General features: G+C 39.6%; 11 protein-coding genes across 11 annotated transcripts; 8 read left to right on the forward strand and 3 right to left on the reverse strand.

The window, feature by feature from the left end:
- Positions 1 to 198: 198 nt before the first annotated feature.
- Positions 199 to 1,152, forward strand: KQ657_001497 (uncharacterized protein; the record flags this gene model as incomplete). Its single annotated transcript, XM_043192292.1, has 1 exon — positions 199 to 1,152. The coding sequence occupies one exon, from the start codon at positions 199 to 201 to the stop codon at positions 1,150 to 1,152; it is 954 nt and encodes a 317-aa protein (XP_043048264.1).
- Positions 1,153 to 1,468: 316 nt separating this feature from the next.
- ZCF19 (Zcf19p) lies at positions 1,469 to 3,697 on the forward strand (the record flags this gene model as incomplete). Its single annotated transcript, XM_043192293.1, has 1 exon — positions 1,469 to 3,697. The coding sequence occupies one exon, from the start codon at positions 1,469 to 1,471 to the stop codon at positions 3,695 to 3,697; it is 2,229 nt and encodes a 742-aa protein (XP_043048265.1).
- Positions 3,698 to 3,728: 31 nt separating this feature from the next.
- LST7 (uncharacterized protein) lies at positions 3,729 to 4,253 on the reverse strand (the record flags this gene model as incomplete). The annotated part of the gene is made up of 1 exon (XM_043192294.1): positions 3,729 to 4,253. One exon carries the CDS (start codon positions 4,251 to 4,253, stop codon positions 3,729 to 3,731), a length of 525 nt encoding a protein of 174 aa, XP_043048266.1.
- Positions 4,254 to 4,928: 675 nt separating this feature from the next.
- KQ657_001500 (uncharacterized protein) lies at positions 4,929 to 6,422 on the forward strand (the record flags this gene model as incomplete). The annotated part of the gene is made up of 2 exons (XM_043192295.1): positions 4,929 to 4,932; positions 4,960 to 6,422. 2 exons carry the CDS (start codon positions 4,929 to 4,931, stop codon positions 6,420 to 6,422), a joined length of 1,467 nt encoding a protein of 488 aa, XP_043048267.1.
- A 297-nt stretch (positions 6,423 to 6,719) lies between these two features.
- KQ657_001501 (uncharacterized protein) lies at positions 6,720 to 7,358 on the reverse strand (the record flags this gene model as incomplete). The annotated part of the gene is made up of 1 exon (XM_043192296.1): positions 6,720 to 7,358. One exon carries the CDS (start codon positions 7,356 to 7,358, stop codon positions 6,720 to 6,722), a length of 639 nt encoding a protein of 212 aa, XP_043048268.1.
- Positions 7,359 to 8,980: 1,622 nt separating this feature from the next.
- On the reverse strand, positions 8,981 to 11,476 carry TAF5 (chromatin modification protein; the record flags this gene model as incomplete). The annotated part of the gene is made up of 1 exon (XM_043192297.1): positions 8,981 to 11,476. The coding sequence occupies one exon, from the start codon at positions 11,474 to 11,476 to the stop codon at positions 8,981 to 8,983; it is 2,496 nt and encodes an 831-aa protein (XP_043048269.1).
- A 1,948-nt stretch (positions 11,477 to 13,424) lies between these two features.
- On the forward strand, positions 13,425 to 14,090 carry KQ657_001503 (uncharacterized protein; the record flags this gene model as incomplete). The annotated part of the gene is made up of 1 exon (XM_043192298.1): positions 13,425 to 14,090. One exon carries the CDS (start codon positions 13,425 to 13,427, stop codon positions 14,088 to 14,090), a length of 666 nt encoding a protein of 221 aa, XP_043048270.1.
- A 1,344-nt stretch (positions 14,091 to 15,434) lies between these two features.
- Positions 15,435 to 16,892, forward strand: HXK2 (hexokinase 2; the record flags this gene model as incomplete). Its single annotated transcript, XM_043192299.1, has 1 exon — positions 15,435 to 16,892. One exon carries the CDS (start codon positions 15,435 to 15,437, stop codon positions 16,890 to 16,892), a length of 1,458 nt encoding a protein of 485 aa, XP_043048271.1.
- Positions 16,893 to 17,263: 371 nt separating this feature from the next.
- Positions 17,264 to 19,122, forward strand: MIM1 (Mim1p; the record flags this gene model as incomplete). The annotated part of the gene is made up of 2 exons (XM_043192300.1): positions 17,264 to 17,605; positions 18,130 to 19,122. The coding sequence occupies 2 exons, from the start codon at positions 17,264 to 17,266 to the stop codon at positions 19,120 to 19,122; spliced, it is 1,335 nt and encodes a 444-aa protein (XP_043048272.1).
- A 939-nt stretch (positions 19,123 to 20,061) lies between these two features.
- On the forward strand, positions 20,062 to 21,735 carry KQ657_001506 (uncharacterized protein; the record flags this gene model as incomplete). The annotated part of the gene is made up of 1 exon (XM_043192301.1): positions 20,062 to 21,735. One exon carries the CDS (start codon positions 20,062 to 20,064, stop codon positions 21,733 to 21,735), a length of 1,674 nt encoding a protein of 557 aa, XP_043048273.1.
- Positions 21,736 to 22,357: 622 nt separating this feature from the next.
- Positions 22,358 to 23,656, forward strand: DEM1 (Dem1p; the record flags this gene model as incomplete). The annotated part of the gene is made up of 1 exon (XM_043192302.1): positions 22,358 to 23,656. The coding sequence occupies one exon, from the start codon at positions 22,358 to 22,360 to the stop codon at positions 23,654 to 23,656; it is 1,299 nt and encodes a 432-aa protein (XP_043048274.1).
- Positions 23,657 to 23,764: the final 108 nt, after the last annotated feature.

The following is a 23,764-nucleotide window of genomic DNA, read 5'->3' on the forward strand; positions in this document are numbered from 1 at the left end:
TTGAGATCATCACCAAGATAGATATCTCAATTGACGTTGAGTACATCGTTCATATTACGTATCATATAGTGATACTGTTCCTGCAGATCTATACTCGGTGGACAAGTTAGGGATTGAGTGATTGCTACTACGTGACAGATGTTTAGGGGGTTGTTGAAGTCTCGCCAATGGTCGAAAAGACTATGTTTACGACGGCTCATGGTGACTGGGTCTAGACAACAACAACAACAGCCACGGATTCTGTTGCAATTGGGGGGCAATGGGAATGGAGATAGGTATGACCCTAAAGGAAGGATCAAAAGAGGAGTGTTGGTAACTATGGGTACGGGAACGTTAGCACTTGGACTTTATGTTTACCTTCAAATTAGATGGAAGCAAAAGATGGGAGAAAAGGATAATAATACAATCTTTGTTCCATTATGGATTAACCCGAATTGGATCTATCGTTCAGCATACAAGTTCCCCAAAACAGTTCAATATTTTGATTGCGAGTTCTTCAAGTATCTTGAACAAGAGATAGAGCAAGCTAGTGAAGAAACTGAGTTGGAACCGTTGGGGAACCCCTCCTTGACCACTCATATACATAATTATTATATGGGAGAAGAAGCTTTAAAGTTTATGCAAGTATTTGTCAATACCAATGTTAAGTATAAGGTTCTTGAAGAGTTACTGAAAAATAAAACCATTCGACGGCTCTTTGGATTACCTTTATCAATTGATCTTATAGACTATCGAAGAGAAAACTTTCGTGTTTGGGTTGAAAGCAAGTATCCGACAATTTCTGGGGTTGAAATCCCAATGGATGATTGGAAGTCTTGGAAATGGGTGATCAACCCGATAAATTGGCACACGTTGGCCAACAATTTGGCCAGTGAATGGACTTTGAATCGAGAAAATGCTAATTCTGTTGATGAGAATGACGATGACTCACACCGTGCTTCATTGGATTCGTCTCTGGGGTCTAGGAACTATAGTATAGTTTATACTGGTGAGTTTCTAGTTCGAGATCATCAACTGGAGACTGAAAGCTGGCTTTATTATAAGGGAGTCATTGATTTCAACCACTTGCTTATCAATCGTGGAGTGCAGCTCATTGAACTAGACTTGATCATCAAACAGAACAACGAGCTTGTTAAGTATAAGATTATTTAAATAGTATAGTGTCGTACATACTGTTCCGTCGGAGACTCCCACACTTTCCGAGAGTTTCGCACACCCTGGCTTTGTGTGCCTGGAAGCAGATACCATACGAAAACATCAAAGTCCAGGCCTATACAACCACGTATAATATATAAACAAAAGTAAATACACAATTGTAAGGTGAGAGATGGCACAGTCTTTTTCATAGAGACCCCATTCAAATAGTTGTTGTTATCTGAGAGCCCGGGCAGAATAACCTCTTTCAGCCACCACTAACACTATCACCACTGAGACTATCAGCTCATACAGCAACCATATCTTGGCCAACATGTCCGAAGCTGAAAATAGCAGCGGAGAGCCTCCAAAGAAGAAGAACAAGTCAAAGTCAGATACCGAGTCAAAACAAGTGGACGATCAAGAGCATCGGACTCGCAAGATCTCCCAGGCCACCAGAACGTTAAAGGCTTGTGATCTTTGTAGACGTCAAAAGACACGATGCATTCGAAGTGATGATAATCGTACAAGTTGTATACGATGTATCTTTTTAAATAAGCCATGTTCCTTGGATGTCGATCTGGAAGTGAAGAAGTCTCTGAACGAATCTTTGGGTGTTTCCATTTCAAATCATCCCATGGACGTTGGTATACCTAACTTTACCTCCGCTAATAATAGCAATACTACTACTAATAATAATAATAATAAGGATAAAATAGATGCTATTTATCGAATGGTTAGAGAGCTATTGGCAGTGACCAAGAATCCGTCAACTGCAGCAATTGACTCTAAACTGCTAATATATGATCCTCTTGACTCAGGTCCACTACAGCCACTTGGGAGTACTGTTGATAATTCCAACAGAATAACGCAATCACCAGCTAAACTTGGGGGTCATCACCATCACCATCAAAGAGGTCGTCAGATGCTGACTACTACTGATACGGTATATGATCTTGATATAAATTTCCGTCCAATGGAAGCCATTCCCTTTACCGTAGTGAATAATATGAGAGATGAAATCAATGATATGCCCAAATTGATTACTTCTATATTCCCACAATGGTATCCGTTTATGCAATTTGAAAGGAAACCAAGTAGAAAAGATATCATTACTTTGAATATCTTATCATTAAATGAAGCAATTGCATTAATGAATGATTTCAGACGTAATTATGGTAGATGGGTAAGTTTCCCTCAAAATTTACCCACTGACCATTTGGTTGAACGAATAAGAGAAAAATCAAGCTTTCTATTGACTACTTGTTGTGTTATATCTTATAGATATTCACCACTACGAATGACTCATAAGAAGAATTATAAAATCTTAATGAAACATTTGATAACGGATTTTAAAGCTGCACTATTAAAGAATGCTGCAATGCAACCTCATAGAGATGGTGATATTGAATTCTTACAAGCAATAGTCATTCTTTCTATTTATCTGCACAGTCTTTCATCTTCAATTACTAACAAATATAAACCTTTTATATTGGAAGATTCTGGAGATGACGAAGACGATAACTTGGATGATGAAGAACTTCAAGAGTTTACATTGGATCCTTGGAACTTATCATCTATGGGGTTAACAACATTTATTTCTAGAGGCACGCTTGGAGATTCCCTTTTCGGTAATATGAAGTCTACTACTTCAAAATCGTCAAGTTATAATCCAGGAACAGCAAATGATGGTGATGATATTAATACCAACAATACCAATCCAGAAGATAGGATATTTACCTTTTTATTTGATCCATTAGAAAGCTCCAATGAATATCAAAAACTCACAGTTATTCGGTTATACAATCATTTGACATTAGTCCATCTAGTTAATTGTGTTATTTCTGGAAGAATGTGCATTCTTGACGACACTCGATTGGATTATTGTAAGAATACCTTGGGGTTACCCAGCTCTACAAATTTTGATGGTAGAATGATTAGTGAAATTCAAATCTTGGTTATTTGCTACAAATTTATTCAGGCTCTTCTGTTGAGCACCAGCTCGGAAGAAGTAGAAGATCATTATAAATACACTCAGGGAGAGATGTTAGCCTGGAAGGGTCAATGGGAATATTTATTTGAGCAACCAGCATTACAATTTGTTGATTTCTGTTCCAATTTTGTACAGCTATTGGTGATATTTAATTATATCTATTATAAGTTGAAGCTTGAAGGGAAATTCAAAAAGAACCCCACGAATTATATTCCCCAATTGGGTAATCTTGATTCAGTCCTTGAATTGGCAAACATGGCCGATCTTGCAATAATGTATCAATATGCTTTAAACGTTGTGAGTACGATCCGAAACATTGAGAACGATGCATATTTTGCGTATTTATCAGATCAAATTCATTTCTTCTTTTATTTCGCTGGGATTGTATTGGTGAAGATGATTGAATGTTTCAAGCTGAAAAAGGTAGCCATTGATTATCGACCATCACGAAGTTGTTTGAAACTTTTAACAAAGAAGTTCGATGCTGTTGGATTGAATAATGATTTGATATCGACATATAAAAATGGTCTCATTCAAGTTGCAAAGAAATGCAATCTTGATCTAACATAAAGGAGTAATATAGTATTACCATATTATTATGTTATTCTGTGTCTGCTAAGAGAGAACATGCCCAAGAATGGAACTCGACAAAAATCATTTTATCATTGGTCAAAGTCATCAAAGATTTCGGAGAATTCAATTGACGTCTCAAATACGTTTCCCCATTAAGAACATTATCACCATTAACGGATTGGGCAACATTTGCCTTGGTAACCTTGTGTTGAACATTGGATATAAATGTACTCTGATAAGTATCTATAATGTCCCAATTAGGCAACACTTTTTTTTCATCATCACTTATATAGAGCAAGCAGTATTTCCTTTCGCCTCCTCTTGCACTATTATCTTTGATCTTGAAGATCCGGTACAAGCAGTATCCACTTGTTTCGTCTCCATAGAACAACGGTTTACTGAGATCAGAGTTCATCTCCGCACTCAAAGCTTTCATGAGGAACTTGGACAACGAAGCGTATCGCTTGGCCAGCTTGGGGTAGCTGCATGAGATGTAGCCGGAACCCGTCGCGTCTTCAGCGGTGTCTGAGTCCTTGCTGATGATGTTGGGCATGTTATCTGGGAAGCTTAGTCGACAAAGCACACATTGAAGAGATTCATCTTTGACTAAGACGTTCTCGGAGAGACAACTAACATGCTGCGTACATTGGATGAGACTTGGACCGTGCACTTCGCAGAAATGTCCAAGACATATGAAGCTGTTGGTCATTGTTCATGGAATAAAGAGCAGCATTTGATTTGATAAGGTATCGTGGGTATATCCAGAAGAAGATATGTGTGGAAGTACATATATATAACTTATGTATACAGGATACACTGTAGTCTATAAGGAGTACGGTATTGATGGATATACTGTAGTCTATAAGGAAAAAGGTATTGATGGGTGCACTTCTAGTCATCTGGTTAGTGTGAGCTCATGACAGACAGATAACGTACGGTGCACTGGTCTATGCTTTAAGCTGCTCGCATCGAACAGTGTACTCGTACATATAACTCATATAACTGTGCACCTTGAGCGTGCACTCAAGACTGCTGCACTTTAACTGCGCTCATATAACCGTGTGCTTTGACTGTTCTTTGACTGTACTCCAACAATTGGACCACTACAAACCCACACTCTACCGCACACACTGATACTCTCGTTGCAAATAGTGCAAGCTTACCAGCTGACCATAAGCTTACGTATACGCCCTTATCTGATGTTCGCACTGAAAATCTTGGGTGCACCATGGGTTCTTCTCCACTCGTATGAATGATAGATAACGTTCGAGGGGTATCGTTGTTTAACCTTCATCGTCGTGAGCGTGACGCCGTCGCTGGAAAGGGCAACGGCAACGGCAATGCCACTCCCGTAGTAATGGCTGATTCGTTCATTGCTATCCATAGTTACGAGGAGGATGGGAAAGAAGGTGCTTTGCTATACTTAAGTCCCATAGCCTATGGAGCCACAAGCCCTACGTTTAACAACATAGTCATGCCAGGATCAGCTATATCCCTTGTGGTGATCAAACTATATATTAAGGAGTTTAAGGGTTGGTCCTTGTTGATGGTGTTGAAATTAGACTTGTCAAAACTTGTTGTGGTATCGCCAGAATCAAGTACTGTCAAGAACCATATTAACAGTTTTATCATTACAGATAGTGCCGGGTTGACTTATACGTTCCAGAAATATCTGAAAGCATCCAACCATCATCATCAGCATCATCAGCATCATGATAATGACGTTAATGCCAGATCTTATAGTCGTTCCCTTCATCCGAGCAAAAGCTATACGTTTGCTCAACTACGTTCCCTTGGACATTTGGTGAAGTCCATTAATGAAATCACCGCCACAAAAGGTAGACTACTGAAGGAAATCAACTCCTTCCCGAAGGATCACCAAGACTTCCTACTGTCTTCAGAACAACTAAGGTTCGAAATCGACCTATTGCAATTGGACTCCAAAAAGTTGAAACAAACGAACGAAAAACTAGCATCCCAAATCTACAACTTGAATTTCAAATTGAAACTGATACGACATCATACAGATTCTACAATGAATCATGATACCTTGTTTTCCGTGGAAAACGAACTCTTTGACTCTCAAGTCTCTTCAATAACAAAGAACCTTGAAGAATCCGTGTTCCCGGATACCATGGTGCTTTTAATTGACAAGTTCACGCAATTGAATAAAATAGTCCCAATTGAACAAAATGATGTCAATGGCAATTTTACCATTCTTCAACTCGAGTTCCCTTCAAATACCACGTCCTTATTGGATATTTGCTATAATTCACAGCAATGGGAAAAGATAGAGAAAGTTAACGTGGCTCTAACTTATATCGTTCGCTTCATGGAACAACTTGCTACTTTGATTTGTATGCGCTTCAAATACCCCATAAAGTACATTGAAAATCAATACTTTGTAAGTGATGTGGAGAATAAACACTACCCGTTGTTTTACGACTTGGATAAAAGACGAAGAAGAAATGTCGTACGGGATTTGCCTTTCGAACAAGCAATTTCCTTCCTTACTAAAAACTTGATTATTTTAATCAGTAAATACATTGATTTATGGAATCAATATCAAACTTTCCATCAGTCAGAGTCTGTGGGTCACATGAACACCCCACCACCCCCTCCACAATTATTACGTAATATTCCATTTGAGTGTCTAGACAATTTTCTTTGGAGTTTAAAGTATTTGGTTCTTTTGGTTACTGCACCTTCAGTAACTCCGTGATGAGTTGGAGTTAAGCGGACTTTAAGCATGAGTCGATAGATGTGCAATGGCTAATTTCTGGTGTGGTGTGGTACTTTGAAATTTTGTGGTGCTACAGCAAAATAATGCCGTGCACTGTGCTGTACTGCAATGTAGGATTTCCGGGCTATGCCGACTGGCCCGAACCCCACATTTCAATCTTAGTTTACATGAAAATTAAACTAACCTAACATAATCATTCTTTTGAAGAGTGCACTATATAGAAAAAGACATTAAAAATACAGCTGATAAAATCTGTAGGGCTTCTATGCTGATTGCTTACAACAAAGCAACGGCAACGGCACCCAACATGGCACCAACTGGAGCAACGTAAACGCTACCTGCAGCACCAGTGGAAGAAGAAGATGAAGCTGAAGAAGCGGAAGAAGCTGCTGAAGAAGCGGAAGACTTAGCAGAGGAAGCGGAAGACTTGGCAGATGAAGCAGAAGACTTGGCAGATGATTCAGAAGACTTAGCTGAAGATTCAGAAGACTTAGCTGATGAGGAGGCAGCAGAGGAAGCGGAATCAGCAGCAGAAGCTGATGAAGAAGATTCGGTGGATGAAGCAGCTTCAGAACCAGAAGCAGAACCAGTGGCAGAAGCAGCAGCAGCAGCTTGAGCAGCAAGACTAGAGTACCATGGCAAAGCAGTTGCAAACTTACTAATTTGTTCAACAACAGAAGTGTCCTCCAACAAAGTAGTGTAAGCATTGTCAGTGTAAGTCTGAACGTTAAGAGCCAATTCAGTCACAGCAGCTGGAACAGATTCAGTGAAAGTGGCCACAAATTGCAAGTAAGAGCCTCTGTGAGAAGCCAAGTCAGACACCAAAGCGGTCAAAAAGTCAACTTGCTGAGCGTCAGCAGCATTGACACCAACAGCTGAGGCAGCAGCCAAAATAGTAGCAGTAGAGAACTTCATTGTAGGAGATTTAAAACGAATTGAATTGAATTGAACACCAGTTGGTGAAAAAGAAAACCAGGTGTATATGAATTAGGGTATTTTCCAGTCTCTTATATAATGAAATATTGACTAGACCGGAAAAGAAATGTCATGCATACGTAAATAACCCGATTACCTTTTTGTGTCACTTTGGTATATTCTGCCGCTACCTCCCCACTTTTCGGGTACAAAAGTTGTATGTTTTTTACTAGAGACCTCAATTGGGACCCGCCCACTGTATTGCGTCTAGTGCGTTCATTTAATAAAAGATGCCTAATAGGTTGATTCGTGGTCGACAGTTGAGCACTGCAATTAGAAGAGATATCTCAAGCCATCACAGCCACCATCGCCATCACCATGAAGTAAATTTCACTTTCTCTCACGATGGGACAAAAACCCTCTGTATATTGCCTACTGAGGTAATGACGCCTTTATTGTTACATGGTCGTGCGAAGGCTTAGTGTGGGGAGACTCTAACAAATGGTCAAAGGGCTTGGTGGAGGATGCTCTGAAGGCCGTGTGCACGAATTCAACTGTCGTGGGTGAAAGGGGGGAGCAGGAGGAGGGGAGAAAGATATAACGTGCAAGATAGTTATACGGCAGAAGTTTCAATAAGTTACGAAGATTAATTCTCTTACAATAGTGCCATCAGATTGAGCCTAAACTCGTTCCACTATATATAAGTCGTACTGCATTTCGTTGGCATTATGTGCAGGATGCCATTTGGTATACGGTCAGGTTCATTTTCGGTGGAGGCTCGTTTAGGTGAGCGTCCTAGCAATCACGTCTCTGAAGGTGAAATGCTTACTTATTACACTCAACCCACATAGTAGTGACTATCGACGTTATACTCCTAGATTAGGTAATCCGATTTCGCTGAAAGTTATTGCGCTTTCCTTTGGTAGTTTGTTGGTACCAATACGCTGCGCATCCGCCAATATGCACATATGACAACCTCGTGAAACTTCCTTGCACAGCCTGGCGAGACTTCTTTAATTTCCGACCCGTAATTTTGTTCCCGTAAATATTCGTTCAACAGTGAATGTTGAAGTGATCTGGTTATTTCTCTTTCCACCAGAAGTCATTGCTGCTAACATCCACTTGGCCTTGTCCACATCATAATATTTCTATAACATTTGAACAGATGTCTAATGTCCTGCATATATTCTCCGGAACAATAAATTACCTAAGAAACGTAATTCCGTGAAGTCGCGGAGTATTTCCCGGGCCCCGCAGTAGTGGTTGATGTGGTAGCCAAATTCATTTCAATCTATGTACTTTTTAAGCTGCCTTAATCTTATTGTTCGATTTAGCACTCCGATTGAGAGCACTAAGTCTAGAACCTTCTTTCTTATAAAATGGACGGACTAACACTGCAAGGTACATGTAGCAACTGAGACTTTGACTTCTGCTCTTGCATAATTCTGCATAGTTCTGCATAATTAAATGTAAACTAAAACACACATAAGGTACTAGAGATTCATCACTTGCAGATCCGGATAAGCATGGGAACTATGTCCTTCCAGTAGTTGTGCTTTTAATATACCCATTGCAAGCTATCATTCGTCTTTTTATTTCTACTTATAATACATATAACTCATTCAAGGAAGAAAACCACCACCCGCTAAACACAAGTTCCTTCTTGTGAAATGCACCTTGTAAACAGGTGTCTTCTTAGTGAAGTAGACCGTCATATGATCTGATGTTGAAACTATTTCCTTTCTTCTATCAGCAGGCTTAGTATGGGCCTTGCCGTCTTTAGAATTCTCACCAACATGATTATTACTTGATTGGCCGTCTCCCTTAGCAGTACCATTAGCTTCTGTGAAATTGGAGCCTGTAGGAGCATCACTAATAAAGGCTTCAGGTGTAGGTCCTTCATCAGCTGTATTCTTTTTCACATCCCAGACTCTAACTGTATTATCTGCACCTCCACTAACTAATACAGCGTTATCTCTTGACCATGCTAAAGAATATATCGAAGATCTTCCATGACCTCTCATTGTTTTCAACCTTCTTCCAGTTCCACAATCCCAAATGTTCACAACTGTATCTTCACCTGCAGAAGCTAACCATCTACCATCAGGAGAAACAGCCATACAGTTAACGGCTCCTGTGTGTCCCATAAATACTCTAACACAGTTACCAGTTTGGACATCCCACATCCGACATGTCTTGTCACTTGAACCTGTGAACACATAGTTAGCATTAGGATGGAAGTCAACGCAATCAACATCATTCACATGACCAGCAAAAATCCGTAACGGATAAATATGATCTGTGGCCCATAATCGAGCCGTTTGGTCTTGGGACGCAGTTGCAAAGTAATGACCAAATGGTGAAAACTTAACGTCCCAAACAGGCAGGTTGTGACCCTTATAAGAAACCAAAGCAGTATATGAATCCAAAGACCATAATCTAACAGTACGGTCTTCGGATGAACTTAAAAGAAATTTGTTGTCAGGTGAAAAAGATAAGCCGTAAACTGGACCACTATGACCAATTAACTTTCTTGTATTGTCTTGATTATGATTATCTCGTTTGAAAACCGATTTCAAGGGCTTTCCATCAATACTCCACAATTTAATGTAACTATCTTGGAACCCCCCGGCAATCATGTTTGAATCTTCATTAAATTCAAGACAGTTCATCTCGTTATTGGTGTTATGAAATGTATACATGCACACAGAGGGAGCACTGGGTTGAATGGTGTCCAACCGTATCTTTAATCGAGAATCTTCAACAGCTAATATTTGTCTTTTAATATCTGAATAGTCCTTTAAGGGTAAGGGAATGGATTCACGGGCAGGTGAGTCTTTATCAGGCTCAGTTAATTCTTTAAACTGTTCAACCAAAGTAATGCCATTAACAGGTTCACTGTTTTCATCTTTGATTTTTAACTCTGCTTCAATTTCCTTGGATACTTCTGGATCTTGTGGTAACTTTCCCAACGATACTGGTTGACTTGAATTAAACTTGTCGACCTCGTTAGTCTTAGATGAAGTATAAAATCCAGGTAACCCTTCGTTGGGGTCGGCTTCACCTTCCAAATTCACTCTGTCGGGTCTCGTAGTATCAATAACAGGGTTTATATACTGGTTGATTATTCTGATTAAAACGTCTCCTCCAACAGCCTCATTTTCATGAAGGAAATATAATAATAAGTTCATCGTAGTTCTTGAAACGTTAATGGTGTATTTGTTATTTCTGTAAGCTTGTGCCAATTCATTTTCCTTCAAATGATCTGGTAAACTGATACCGGCCAATTGTTTGATTTCGTCTCCATGCAATACAATATGATCATCTTGGAAAGTATCCAAAAATTTCTTCAGTTCTGCTATGAAATTCTTAGACACCAATTCCAAAAACCCATGAACAAAAATTGGGTACGTTATACGGATTAATTCTGGCTTGTACAAATCCAAAGATGTATCAACCCATTTTCTTAACATGTTATAACATCGATAAAGTAAATCTCTATCATTTTCCTTTCTTAATTTCTCCTCTTGTTCTTTCAATTCTCGTAATTGATGTTCCTTCGCCAATTTGGCTTCACGGTCTCGCGTATCTCTTAATTCTCTTTCCACGCGCATCTGCTTGTCTTTTAGCTCCTTAATTTCTCGTTCACTCTTGTTCAATTTATCTCTCAAATCCCGTTCTTGCTTGAACATCTCATTGGGTGACGCCAAGGACGTTGTTTGTGGAGTAGGCAATGCCGACGCGGGTGTAGGCATGTTGGAACTCTCCATACGAAGCATCTCTTCAGAACGATGATACCCTTTCTTACTCAAGTAGTCTAAAACAATCTTATTTAAATCAGCTTGACTCATTTGTTGCTGAGGACCTCTGGCACCTGCAGCTGCTGTTCTAGCAGCACCTCCTCCTCCAGGAGCTGTACCACTATTGGTACCACCACTAACTCCGCCTATAGATCTCACTGGAGCTGCTGTGGCCCTGGAACCTCCTGGCCCTGTTGTTGACGATGTTGGTAAGCCACTACCGGTACCCGTGGAAGTACTACCGGCACTTGAGTTGTTATTGGTTGATTCAGAATGCTGACTACCGGGGACCCCGGCACTATTCGGATTCTCAGACATGATCTCGTAATGGATCTGTCGTCAGCTGCAACGGCTTGAAAATAAACAGTCAGTGTTAAAGTTGAAGGTGCACATTTTGTTGAAAGTTTTCACGACTTTTCTTTAGTTGTGAGTGGCTTTGTGTCACTTTTGGATCATGATGTTTAATGTCTGTCTTGAAGGCTAATGATACCTGGGTAAGAGTATTATCCAAGGCAATGGTCTTCAATAACTAATAATAAGCTTATATTCTTTCTAGCAAGATTTTATTGTAATTTTCGGGTAATTTTGAAGCCTTTTTTGCTGGCTCGGATCAACTTGCGGCTTTCGCTTAAGTAAGCTCCAACAAGGTATGGTGTTATACACTGATAGATACCATTTAGGTTGACACTGAGACATTCTAGTCGTAGTCCTAGTGTGCTTATATTGGGTGTTAGGGGTTTGTTGGTGTGGCATTGCATATTTCATGCGGTCTTCTTTGTATGATAACTGCAAGCTCTCTGTCGTGGATATATTTGCACTTTGAGATCATCAGTTCTAAAATTAGAACCTGGATTGGCTCCTTTAGGATGGTGCTTTATAGATGTCTTGAAGACATTTATTATGTGCCATGTACTGACTACGGATAAGGGTCATATAACTCGATGATTTTCGCAGCAATTTGCTTCTTTTGCGTTAATATAAACAATGTCTGATAATGTCGTCAGGATAATTGAACTAGTATACAGATATTACGATTGGAAAACTACGACATTTCTGATCTAAGTATTGGTTTTGCAGGATCCCATGGGCCTTGTAGCTCATTCTTATATCGTTGTAAGCTGAGAAAGTACATTGGCAACACAAATGCTACACCCAATTGAGCGGCCCCTATCACCAAAACCAATTTGGAACCATCAGTCCATCCAAAACATCGGATCATGTTGAATATCCATCCGAACTCAACCATGCCAAACAAGAAATAATGCAGAACGAACCGATGATGTTTCCTCAAGTGAAAATCAAATATTGGAATTAGAATGTTGGTTTGAATGCATGTCAAGATAAAACAAAACACATGCAAGGAGCCATCAAGTCTCGAGGCCAACACGATGGCATTGGAAAGCAAAAGATTCGTCAGGACCACCGGCCTGTAGTTTGAGCCAGGATCCATAGCATAATCATGAAACAACACATTGGTTAAACATAGTAGAAACGATACTGCCCAAATAGAATCATCATCTGTTGATTTACTCAATGATTTGAGAACCGGGGAAAGAAGTAAAAGTATGAAGATGAAAAGAATGTACGACTTCAATATGGACCTGGTTCCGGTTCCGGCTCCGGTCCCGGTTCCAGTAGTAGAACCTTGCTTTTTGCTAGTTGTTAGAAGAAGGTAGCCATACCCGATAGCAGCAAAGGCACACGATACCAAAGTGGGTACCAAAGAGTCCAAATTGCTCTTGTGATAACCTATGAACAACGTGATTGTAAGGAGTAAATTGGATATGTGCATGTCAATCAACAGAAAGTCAAAACATAGCTTCCCATAGGGATATGGAGTCACAGTGGTGTTTCGTTTCAATTGACTAAGAAACGTTTCGTTGGTGTAGTTATCAGGATAAGGCTGAGATAAATAAAGTAGCTTTCTCCATGGTTTGGGTTCGGTCATCGTTAGAACAGACGCTGTGATTGCGCTAGAATTGGGTGAATCATGGGTTACGTTGAATCATATGAAATGGTAGTTGTATGCTTGAACAAAAAGCTTCGGTATACTTCTGAGCCCAAGGTCGTGCACTAACTAATAAAATGTAATACACTGAGCCTCAGCTAAAAATATGGCTCTAACGCATGTGCCACCAGGCTTGATGGTACTGTGACCTAAGCATAGTTAATCCGAACCTGGTAATTCCGAACTTAGTAATATACTTCTTTACAGTTATATCTCCGGCGCTTTTAGCCTATAAAATTGCTGCGGTAGTATTAAGGCATGTCTCGTTTATATCCCTTTGGTAGTAATCCAGGAAGCGGGAGAAACTCCATCTACTCCCAATCAGGATACTATAATGCAGTCAATAGTCGTCGTGGCAGTTATACTCATACACGAGATGAAAGCCAAGTATCATATGATTTTGGAGCAGGCTCTAAAGATAGAAGAGAAGGCACGGGGACTGTCACAGATGATGTGCTCAGTCTAACAAGTACGTTAGATAGAATACGAACAGCTAAACCGAATGCCACATATGCTGATAATCTATGGACACAAATCGATGTGTTGGATGATGTGAAACATATGAGTGACGAGGTTCGTAGTAAGGGCACTTTTTTCAATGATAAGTTCACCGAAGAGTTGGCTCAATTAAAGAAGACCCAAAACAGGTTGATAGAGACTATGATAGCCGAAAACGACAAGGGAATAGATTTGACAGGAAGTTCACGACCTGCAGGAGTTCCAGCCACTGGTGATATAAATGCTGATTCAGGAGATAACATAGAGGATTTCTTTAATGGTAATTTACGTGAACAACAAGAGTTACTTCATCGCCGACATAACTTTGATGGCATTAAAAGGTTTGTGGACGATGTAGAAGACCATTTGGCCAGTGTGGGGAAGGCCATGCGTGAATTTGATGACAGCACAAAAGATCATTGGTGAACATCAATAATAGATAAAGTTTGTTATATTAGTTTTAGATTGAATGATAATTTAGTATTCTGGATCCCACTAATTTTTCCGAACACAAGTTGTCCCTGTTAACTGCATCGTTCCACATTCATTCAATCTGGGGGAGTCTGGAGAAGTAACTGTATCCCCACTTTTCCTTCACAACTGCATGAATATTGCAATTACAAAAGTGTTGCTTCAGGTTATGTCCGTCTGGAATAATATTGAATGTTCCAAATCCGGAACAAGGTCACTTGGGCGACGATATAGTATTGTATATAGTGGAATATTTAACGTCAGGACGTAAGAAACGTGACACCGATCCATTATTGTTCCTAATGCCGGTCAACCTGGTTGTTCCGGCGCCGTGCCCCACCAATAAAAATATCAGGCTCGCTAGTATAATCATCCGACATTGACACCTGTACATAAGCAATAAATAATCCGAAAGTCAATACGAGAATAAACAAAAGCTGGGTGGGACGACACAAATGAACGACAAAGTAAGTGTTTCACCAAAGAAAAGCGATCAACAATTTTATGCTGGAGTCTATTATCATTTACGTAAAAAAAAAGGTAGTGTGCTTATGATGAGTAAAATAAATCGAATAATTCAGCATTTCAATAAAAGAAATTATTGTGTCAGATGTATTGAAATAATCCGTTGGGTGATAATTCAAAGCCTTTCAAATTATCGGAAAAACCATGATTAATTCGGAGGCAAATGAGTTGAGGCTGATTTAAATTCCCCCACGTAGTTTCTCCATGTTGTCCCCATACCTCTCCAGACTTTTTTTTTTGCGCAGGCTGCACACAGTTGGTATGAGCAAGATCACTGACTCCGGTCATGCAGGCGCATTGAAAAAAGAGGAGTTAAAACCAAATTACAGCCAAACTACACAAAGCTTTTCAGACAAATAATAGGCACTCACACAAGACATGTAATAGAGACCGCTTCAAACAGACCCGCTCTGAGAGAAATTAGCAATATGGTGATAGTCTTTCCCTCAGCTAATATTGAAAAGCACACAAGAAAATAAAACTGAAAACAGACCGAACAATAAAATAAAAGTCTAAGAATTAGACACACTTTCCTGTACACAGTGCGCCTGTATATACTCCATGCGATTAAGCGTCCGGTGCATGGGGGCCCGTCAAATGATGTGAAAAAGTATTGGCCATGGATTCGGAGTATAAATAGGAACGGTTTATTCTCTTTTAAAGATCTCTTCTCTTGACATTCCCAATTGGTAATTGACAGCGTCTACAAGTAAAAGTCTTTTTTTGACGCCGATAATTAAATACATTACATACATAATTTAAAACACATACATAATGGTTCATTTGGGTCCAAAAGCTCCCCAACACAGAAAGGGAACCTTCAGTGGTGTTAACGAACAATTACTCGCGGTAATCAAGGAATACGAAGGCTTGTTGACCGTTTCCGGAGAAAAGTTGAGACAGATTGTTGATCACTTTGTCGGAGAGTTGAACAAGGGTTTGTCCAAGGCCGGTGGTAACATTCCTATGATTCCTGGTTGGGTCATGGAATTTCCTACGGGTAAGGAAAAGGGTGATTATCTTGCCATTGATTTGGGTGGAACAAACTTGAGAGTTGTTTTGGTCAAATTGGGTGGTGATAGAACGTTTGATTCTACTCAATCCAAGTACGCTATTCCTGCTGAAATCAGAACTGGTACCAGAGATCAATTATTTGACTTTATTGGTGACTGTTTGAAGAAATTTGTTGATGAATTCTTCCCTGATGGTGTTGAAGGTGAATTACCTTTGGGTTTCACCTTCTCCTACCCCGCATCCCAAGACAAGATCAACCAAGGTGTTTTGCAACAATGGACCAAGGGTTTTGATATTGACGATGTTGAAGGTCATGATGTTGTACCAATCTTGCAAGCCTCTATTGAGAAGTACAATGTTCCAATTCAAGTTGTTGCTTTGATCAACGACACCACTGGAACTTTGGTTTCTTCCATGTACACTGATCCCGAAGCTAAGTTGGGTTTGATTTTCGGTACCGGTGTCAACGGTGCATACTACGATGTCACTGGTGACATTCCAAAGTTGGAAGGTAAGTTGGCAAGCGACATTCCAGCAGACTCTGTCATGGCCATTAACTGTGAATACGGTTCTTTTGATAATGAACATTTGGTGTTACCAAGAACAAAATACGATATCCAAATCGATAAGGAATCTCCAAGACCAGGTAAGCAAAGTTTCGAAAAGATGATTTCCGGTTACTACTTGGGTGAAGTCTTGAGATTGATTTTGCTTGAATTGGCTGAAGAAAAAAAGCTTATATTTGTCAACCAAGATTTGTCTAAATTGAAGAAGGCTTACGTATGGGATGCTTCTATTCCTGCTCGTATTGAAGAAGATCCATTTGAAAACTTGAGTGATACTCAAGATTTGATCTACGGATCAGTTGGTATCCAAACCACCTCTCCTGAACGTAAGGTTATTAGAAGACTTTGTGAATTGATCGGTGACAGATCCGCAAGATTATCCATGTGTGGAATTGGTGCTATCTGTAAAAAGAGAGGTTACAAGACTGCCCATTGTGCTGCTGATGGTTCCGTTTACAACAAGTACCCTGACTTCAAGGTTAGAGCTGCTAGAGCCTTAAGAGAAATCTTCCAATGGTCTGATGAAGTTAAGGAAGACCCCATTATCATTGTTCCAGCTGAAGATGGCTCAGGTGTTGGTGCTGCTGTCATTGCTGCTTTGACCGAACAAAGATTGAAGAAGGGTCTTTCAGTTGGTATCATTGGAGCTTAAACAGTTTGATTCTGACTTTTACTTCTACCAAGCTTTGTTCAATAAATAATTTCCCAGCCAGATCTGCGAGAAACAACCAATTGTTGGATGACATGAAAACAGTTTTCTTTTTTGATACTTTTAGTTTACTACGATTTATAGATTTTAATGATGTTGATGTCTAGAAGTTATTACTGTAGTCGGAACAATCTTTCCATGCGGCTATACGGTTGCGGAAAAACTATACAATTCTTGTCGTGGTATTACGTATGAAATTACGTAATCTTCAAATGTCGTGAAAAATGTCGTACTAACTGATACATTGGAGGCGTGATTTGACATTCAAAATCTGGGGCTGCCTATTCATTCTTACCTTCTAAAGTGTAACCACCATGGAAAGTGCTATTATGATTGAAGAAAAGGAGTCTGTACCTATAAGTACTACGGAATCTCCAGATCCTGTGTATTTGGGGTCTGAATTGGAGGAACTGTCAACACAAGAAATAAACGATGTGATAGTTTTAACTTCTCAGCTCTCGTCAGACGAATTGGTAACCAACGAAGACATAGCTCATACTGAAGCACTCATAGCTGCTAGTGAAAATAGTACGACATTCAATGTCTGGGACATTTTTGTGAAAGGGCTGGTCAATTTGGTCTTGCCTTTTATTAATGGGTTGATGTTAGGGTTTGGAGAGATTTTGGCTCATGAGATTGGGTTCAAATATGGTTGGGTTGGTGCTAGGGTGAAGCCGGCGAAAAGAATGACTGCTAAAGTTGTAGAGCCAATTCCGATTGGAACCAAGGAAGATCCACCACGTCGTTCTAAAAGGGAGTCACAATTCTTATAGGTTAGGAAAAGAAAAGAAAAGAAAAACATATTTAATTAATAAAATGATACCTCAATTGAATGGTAGTACAGTTCATGACGTAAGCACCAGAAATACACTATTACTTAGTCATTTGCCATGTAAGTTTATTAGAAATGACTTCCCATCCTTGACATCTTTGTTATCACGTGTCAAATCACGTGACTGGAAATTTTATGGTCAAGAGTAAAATGATGTTTACAACTGACAGTATCATCATCACCAGTTATTAATATATAAGCCGTCTAATGGAAGATTCATTTTATTTCGGTCTTCTACGAGTGTCAGTGGTGCAGCTTCTTAAAGGATGTGGTTTTGACAAGTGTCTGCCGTCAGTTGTCAATACTCTTACATCGTTATACATTCACTACCACCTGCTTATTATACAGAACGTTATAACCAACCGTGAGTTAAAGCAGACTTCTGAATACAGCATAGATGATGTTACGAGGGCGCTATTGGATGCTGGATTGATAAAGTACGATTTTGGGGAGAGTATCTTGAGCAAGCGACCATTACTCAATATTGGTGATAGTAATAAGTATGTGACCAAATCTGTTGATGCCTTTAGACAATGGCTAGACTATAGTGATACGTTTGAAGTGTCCAAGAGATTGACTCTGATTCCCGATGAGATGCTTAAGAATTTGATGGATAAAAGAAGAATAGACGGAGATGATGGAGATGAAAAACGACGTAAAAAGAGAAAGGAACGACAAGCAGCTGGTTCGTTTGTGCTGTTTAAACAGGGAGAGAGTGGCGTTGGAGACGGCGACGTTGACGGCGACGACGAATTAGAATTAGAACCAGAAGATCAAATGCCATGGTTGAATTATATGATGGAGAAAGATATAAAGTTGGGACAAGATTATAAGTACATTGATACTGTTTTATTCCCCCAATTTGAGCAATATTTGAGTAATTCCAAGTATCACCCATTGACGGCACGTAATTTGGACAAGTATTATGCCCATGTGAATAAGATTAATGAAGATGATTACATTGCTGCAGATATTGAAGATGAAGACGATGAGAATGTCCAACCAGCAGCAAATACACCGGCTGCAACAGCAGCAACCACAAGCGGCGGACCAATAATACCAACAAAGGTTGGAGCGGCTACGGCATCTGGAGGTCGTATTGAACTTTCAGAAGAGTTGATTAAAAACCTACCCTACAATATCCGGTACAATAAGATCTTAGCTGATGATGATATACACAAATATTTATCCGATAAAGGCAAAGCCCCAGAGGAATCAGAAGAAGGCTTCGACGAAGAGCATTATGAAGAGGATAATAATGTAATGGTTTTGGATCAAGTGGATGTAACTCAATTGAATGACGAAGGTATTGGAGGAGATAATAATTTACTCTTTATGTGACGTCGTGTCCGGGTAACCCCATTTGCGAAGATTAATTTTACTACAATAGGAAACCATTATATTTATAGGGGTACTATTCGTGTATGCAATGAGGAGCAATTGGCGAAACACTGGTTGCAATAGACAATAGTATGCATACAGTAGAGGTAAAGGTATAAAGAAATTTCATCACATAGGTAAGCCAAAGTGGGATCATTTAAGTGTTATCATTATAGCAGTACAGCTATAATTAGATTCAACATTATCAGTCAATCGGAACTTTTATCTCAATTGTACGACACATTATTAACGCATTAATTATACTACACATTATCTATGCATACGCATTATCTACGCATACGCATTAACTACGCATACGCATTAACTACGCACGGAACTCAACTTCAGCGTCGTCGCAACATTGCACCTAGTGTCTTGGTACTACTGTACACCGTAACGTGTACCCTTACTTAAAACCATCATCTTAATCCCGTAAGTTTCCGAGGCGCACACGACTCTATATTGCGACCCGACCAAACCTTAATTTTACCCAATATAATTGATGATAATCTCTTCCTGTTGTCTCCACTTCATATACCATTCCTTATTCACACAATACAATTGTTACAGGTCACATTTTGCACACACATACATAAAAGTATTTGTTAACCATTACTGTGAGTCTTAGTCGTCGTCGTTTCAGTGTTCGTAGTCTTCCGCGTCAGAATTATCCGTCCGTGTGAGTACTAAGTCTGCCAGTGGTCCATCCAATAAGAGACATTTCCATTCTGTTATAGCAGAACGCTGTTGATTGGAATACGGCGTATCACATCCAAACGCGTCTCTGATTTTATGGCTGTTGATTTGTTTGCCTGTCCAGTTGCCATTTAAGATATACATAACCTCCTCAAGGAACGCGTCCGTCCGTTGCCGCTAACAAAAGCTCCCTTCAGTCAAACCATGTTCAATAGTAAGAATTTGACTTTGAAATTGAACAAGTCATTACAAAACCTTGTTATGGACTCTCCGGCTACTCCGCTGGAACAAACCCTAAAAACTCCTATAGACACCCCCCTTAATCCTCAAGCTACAACCAATTATTTCCAGGTTGGGGCTGGTGCAAACCAACATCATAATAATAATGGTATTGGAATGAATCCCCTGTTCAACCTGTCAACATCCTCATTTGTCACCACTGGATTCCCCCACCCCCCACCCATAGTGGGGGACGGCCATTCAATCTATAATAATCCTCATTATAGTCAAAGTGATGATGTCTTAACAGACATAGATGAACCGTATATGTCCTCAACCAATAGTTCCGGATCGGCATCGGGCGGCTATCTGCCCAAAGTGTATTCGCTCCTGTTCAATTCCAAATTCGACCAATTGCTTTTCGGTATTTATAACAACATCTTATCGTTACCTACAACCACTCCATTCTCAGGAAATATCCCCCCCAGTGGATTGACATCAAAAGTCGCACATGAATGTCTCACGAAACTTATGAATACTCCAAATGTCTCGTTTGATCTTCACAATGTCATCAATACGGATTCGTTAAGAAATTACAATTATCAACCCATTTTTTTACATTTAATCCGGAAACGGTTGGTGGAATTGTGTACGTTTTCCATTGCTGATCCAAAGTTACCAACTTTAACGACTATCACCATTAACTATGGTTTGAATGGGAACAATTCCAACAATACCAATAATAACCCGTACTCAACATATTCCAATAATAGACAACTGTCTATTTCCAATTTACCCTTGACTGAGTTGGCCACCAATACACATAACTCGTCAATTCAAGGTCAGCAAGAATCAAGATCAAGATCTTCAAGTTTACGGAAACATACTCTTTCCCGGAACAATTCTTATTCTTCTAATTCATGGTTGCATGTTGGGAACATCTCCAACGTTCGGAATAATCACTTTAATGCGTCCACTGATTCTCTTCTGTCCATTAATGATTTCCACCCACTGTACGTACTTAATCGTCCAGCTGCAGGTTCAGTTGGGGGACAACCACCACAAGGATCTCAAAATGGATTAGATCTTCAACCTCCTTCATTTTCAGCTGCTGATTTCCATACACCTCCAAATTCCCAAAAGGGCTCCATCACTGAGATCACGCCCCCTCCAACACATACAAATAATATGAATGGATTTGGAACGAAGAATCCTCTGATATCTTCAACAAATTCAATGGCATGTGATCTTGAAGAGTTCAATTTTTATTCAAAACCAAAATCAAATACACTGCCTTCAAGACCAAACAATTTACCATTCCCAACTTTAACCATTAACGTTAATGGTGATAGTAAAATGGCACCCCCACACTTTCCTACAAACACACTTGATTCACCCTTTTTATCATCTTCCAATTCAATGGATGGAGGCTTTTCACCTTATTCTGCTCATTCTCCTCTTGCTAATGGGTTTATGATCAACCCACTACTGCAACAATCATCTTCCATCCCACCTTCACCAGTGTCTGGAATGTCACAAATGGCATTGGATTCTCCGGGGGGGCCCACAGATGTTCCGCCGACATTCAATATTGCATCGAAGGTTAGTTTATCCGAGAAGAAACGGGATTCTTTGAAATTAAAACGTGGAATCCATTGATACCCAAAAGTTTTGTATTATTTTCAACCCATTCCCTTATTGAAAGTTGTACTTTTGTTTTCTATGATTTATTATTAGTTTTTTTTATATGTCTATGCTTCTTTTCTTTCATAGCTTAATTAAAAAATAGAGTATCATTGACTGTAGATTACTACTATCTTGGAAAATGTCTGCAGTTTAATACTTGGTGTTAGGGTGTATCCATTCAAAAATGATTCTATTGAAACGCGACATTCTTACACGTACCTCCCATTTGTCTTCCTAGTCAATGAAATCAATTACATTAATCCGAAGGTTACATACGGAATCTGCAGACACTATCATCAAAAAGTTCACCACACCAACCACGACAAAGCAAAAAACCAAACGGAAACCATCAAGAGTCTCACAATCCATAGTAAACTTATATGGTAACCTTAATTCCGACATCAACCAATATTTACCTGTAACCAATGATTCAGGCTTCAGTCCCTTTCAATTCCACTCTACTTATAACGATGACAAGTCATATATAACGTCGCCACGACTTCTGGTGACGAAGATGCTTGTTGATCAATGGTGTCAGCTTCGAGAGTTTTATCGAATTTTTGCCAACTCACCAAGGGTCCCCCCCACGCGACTGATGAAATTAGGAACAGATGAGCACACTCGTTTAGAACTTAGTTCACATCCCACAGTACTTGTTGAGCCACCAACGTTAACCATGGACCCAATTGATGTGCCCTACTTGTATGAAGCATACGCTAAGGAAAGTGAAATAGCAGAGAATATCAGTGAGAGTATCTTGTATCGACTTTACAATTTATTTGTCACCAGTGAGGCTCGAGAGATTCGAGTACATGGTTATGTTAACTTGCAGAGCCTGGAACTTGAATCTTTCAGACAAACGTCAGACTCAACTCTCATTAATGGAATAATAGATTTGATTGAGTTGAAGGATAAGCATAACCCTGAAACGGACTTTAGCATGATACACGATATTGAACAATATTTGCCGACATTTAATATCCCCATTATGGAGACATATACTGAAGATAGGGATCAACAACAAGGTATTATTGTTCCGGATTCGGAGACCTCGGATAAATTCACATTGACGACATTTCTTGATCAATTGACACAATTATTACCCTATTATAGTGATTCAATGGAGCTCATAATTGGAGATATAAAAACCCGTTCTGTTCAATCAATTCCACGTCAGCAAAGTGTAATAGAATCCGCCAAATTCCAAGTGTTTTACTATCATCAATTTCTAACCATCTTGGCCACTTCAGGTAACAGTTACCGATCGTTGGTAGATAGTTGGCAATTACGCAATGTGGATCTCGATGTCCCCATCAACTATAAGACGATGTTCATGTTGCTCAAGAAATATGGACCACTTTTATTTGATGATATGATTAAACTTTCCAAGGGAGTATCCTTAGGAATGGACCAATTTGATGAATTCATTATAAATAATCCTACTACCAAGAGTACTGTGGTTTATGACCCAAGTGAATGTTTCGCTGAACACAAGTCCAGCCATCCCCTATTAAGACCGTGGGTAAATCCTCCAACACTAAGATACTTGCTTGCAAGATGCTCACAAATGTATCAAGTCTTGGGCCCATTCATATCACCTAAATGTAAAGTGGAATACCGCAATGGCCATACCCACAAAGTCATAGCCACCAATGAATATGAGTTTGATTCCAATGAGTTCAAAGCCCAAATCCACAAAGCCTCAAGCTTTTGGAATGGGTCCCAAAATCCAAAAATCAATCAAGATATCTCTAAGTGCAAGTATTGTGAGTTCAAAGCTCATTGTCCCGTACCTCATCATCAAGTACATAATGATACAGGTGATGGAATACAACCACCACCTAAAAAATTAGGGGATTTAGTATACCATGAGTTTCTACATGTTCAAATGTGATATATCATCAAAGGAGGTTAATTCATTATTTTACTTCATTAACTCCTCTGCAGATATGCCTAGAGGTTACTCTACGGGATTCGTTTACCAAGCACATCTTCAACAGAT

Source organism: Scheffersomyces spartinae (genome assembly GCF_019049425.1).
Source record: "Scheffersomyces spartinae strain ARV_011 chromosome Unknown scaffold_16, whole genome shotgun sequence".
NCBI lineage: Eukaryota > Fungi > Ascomycota > Pichiomycetes > Serinales > Debaryomycetaceae > Lizanozyma > Lizanozyma spartinae.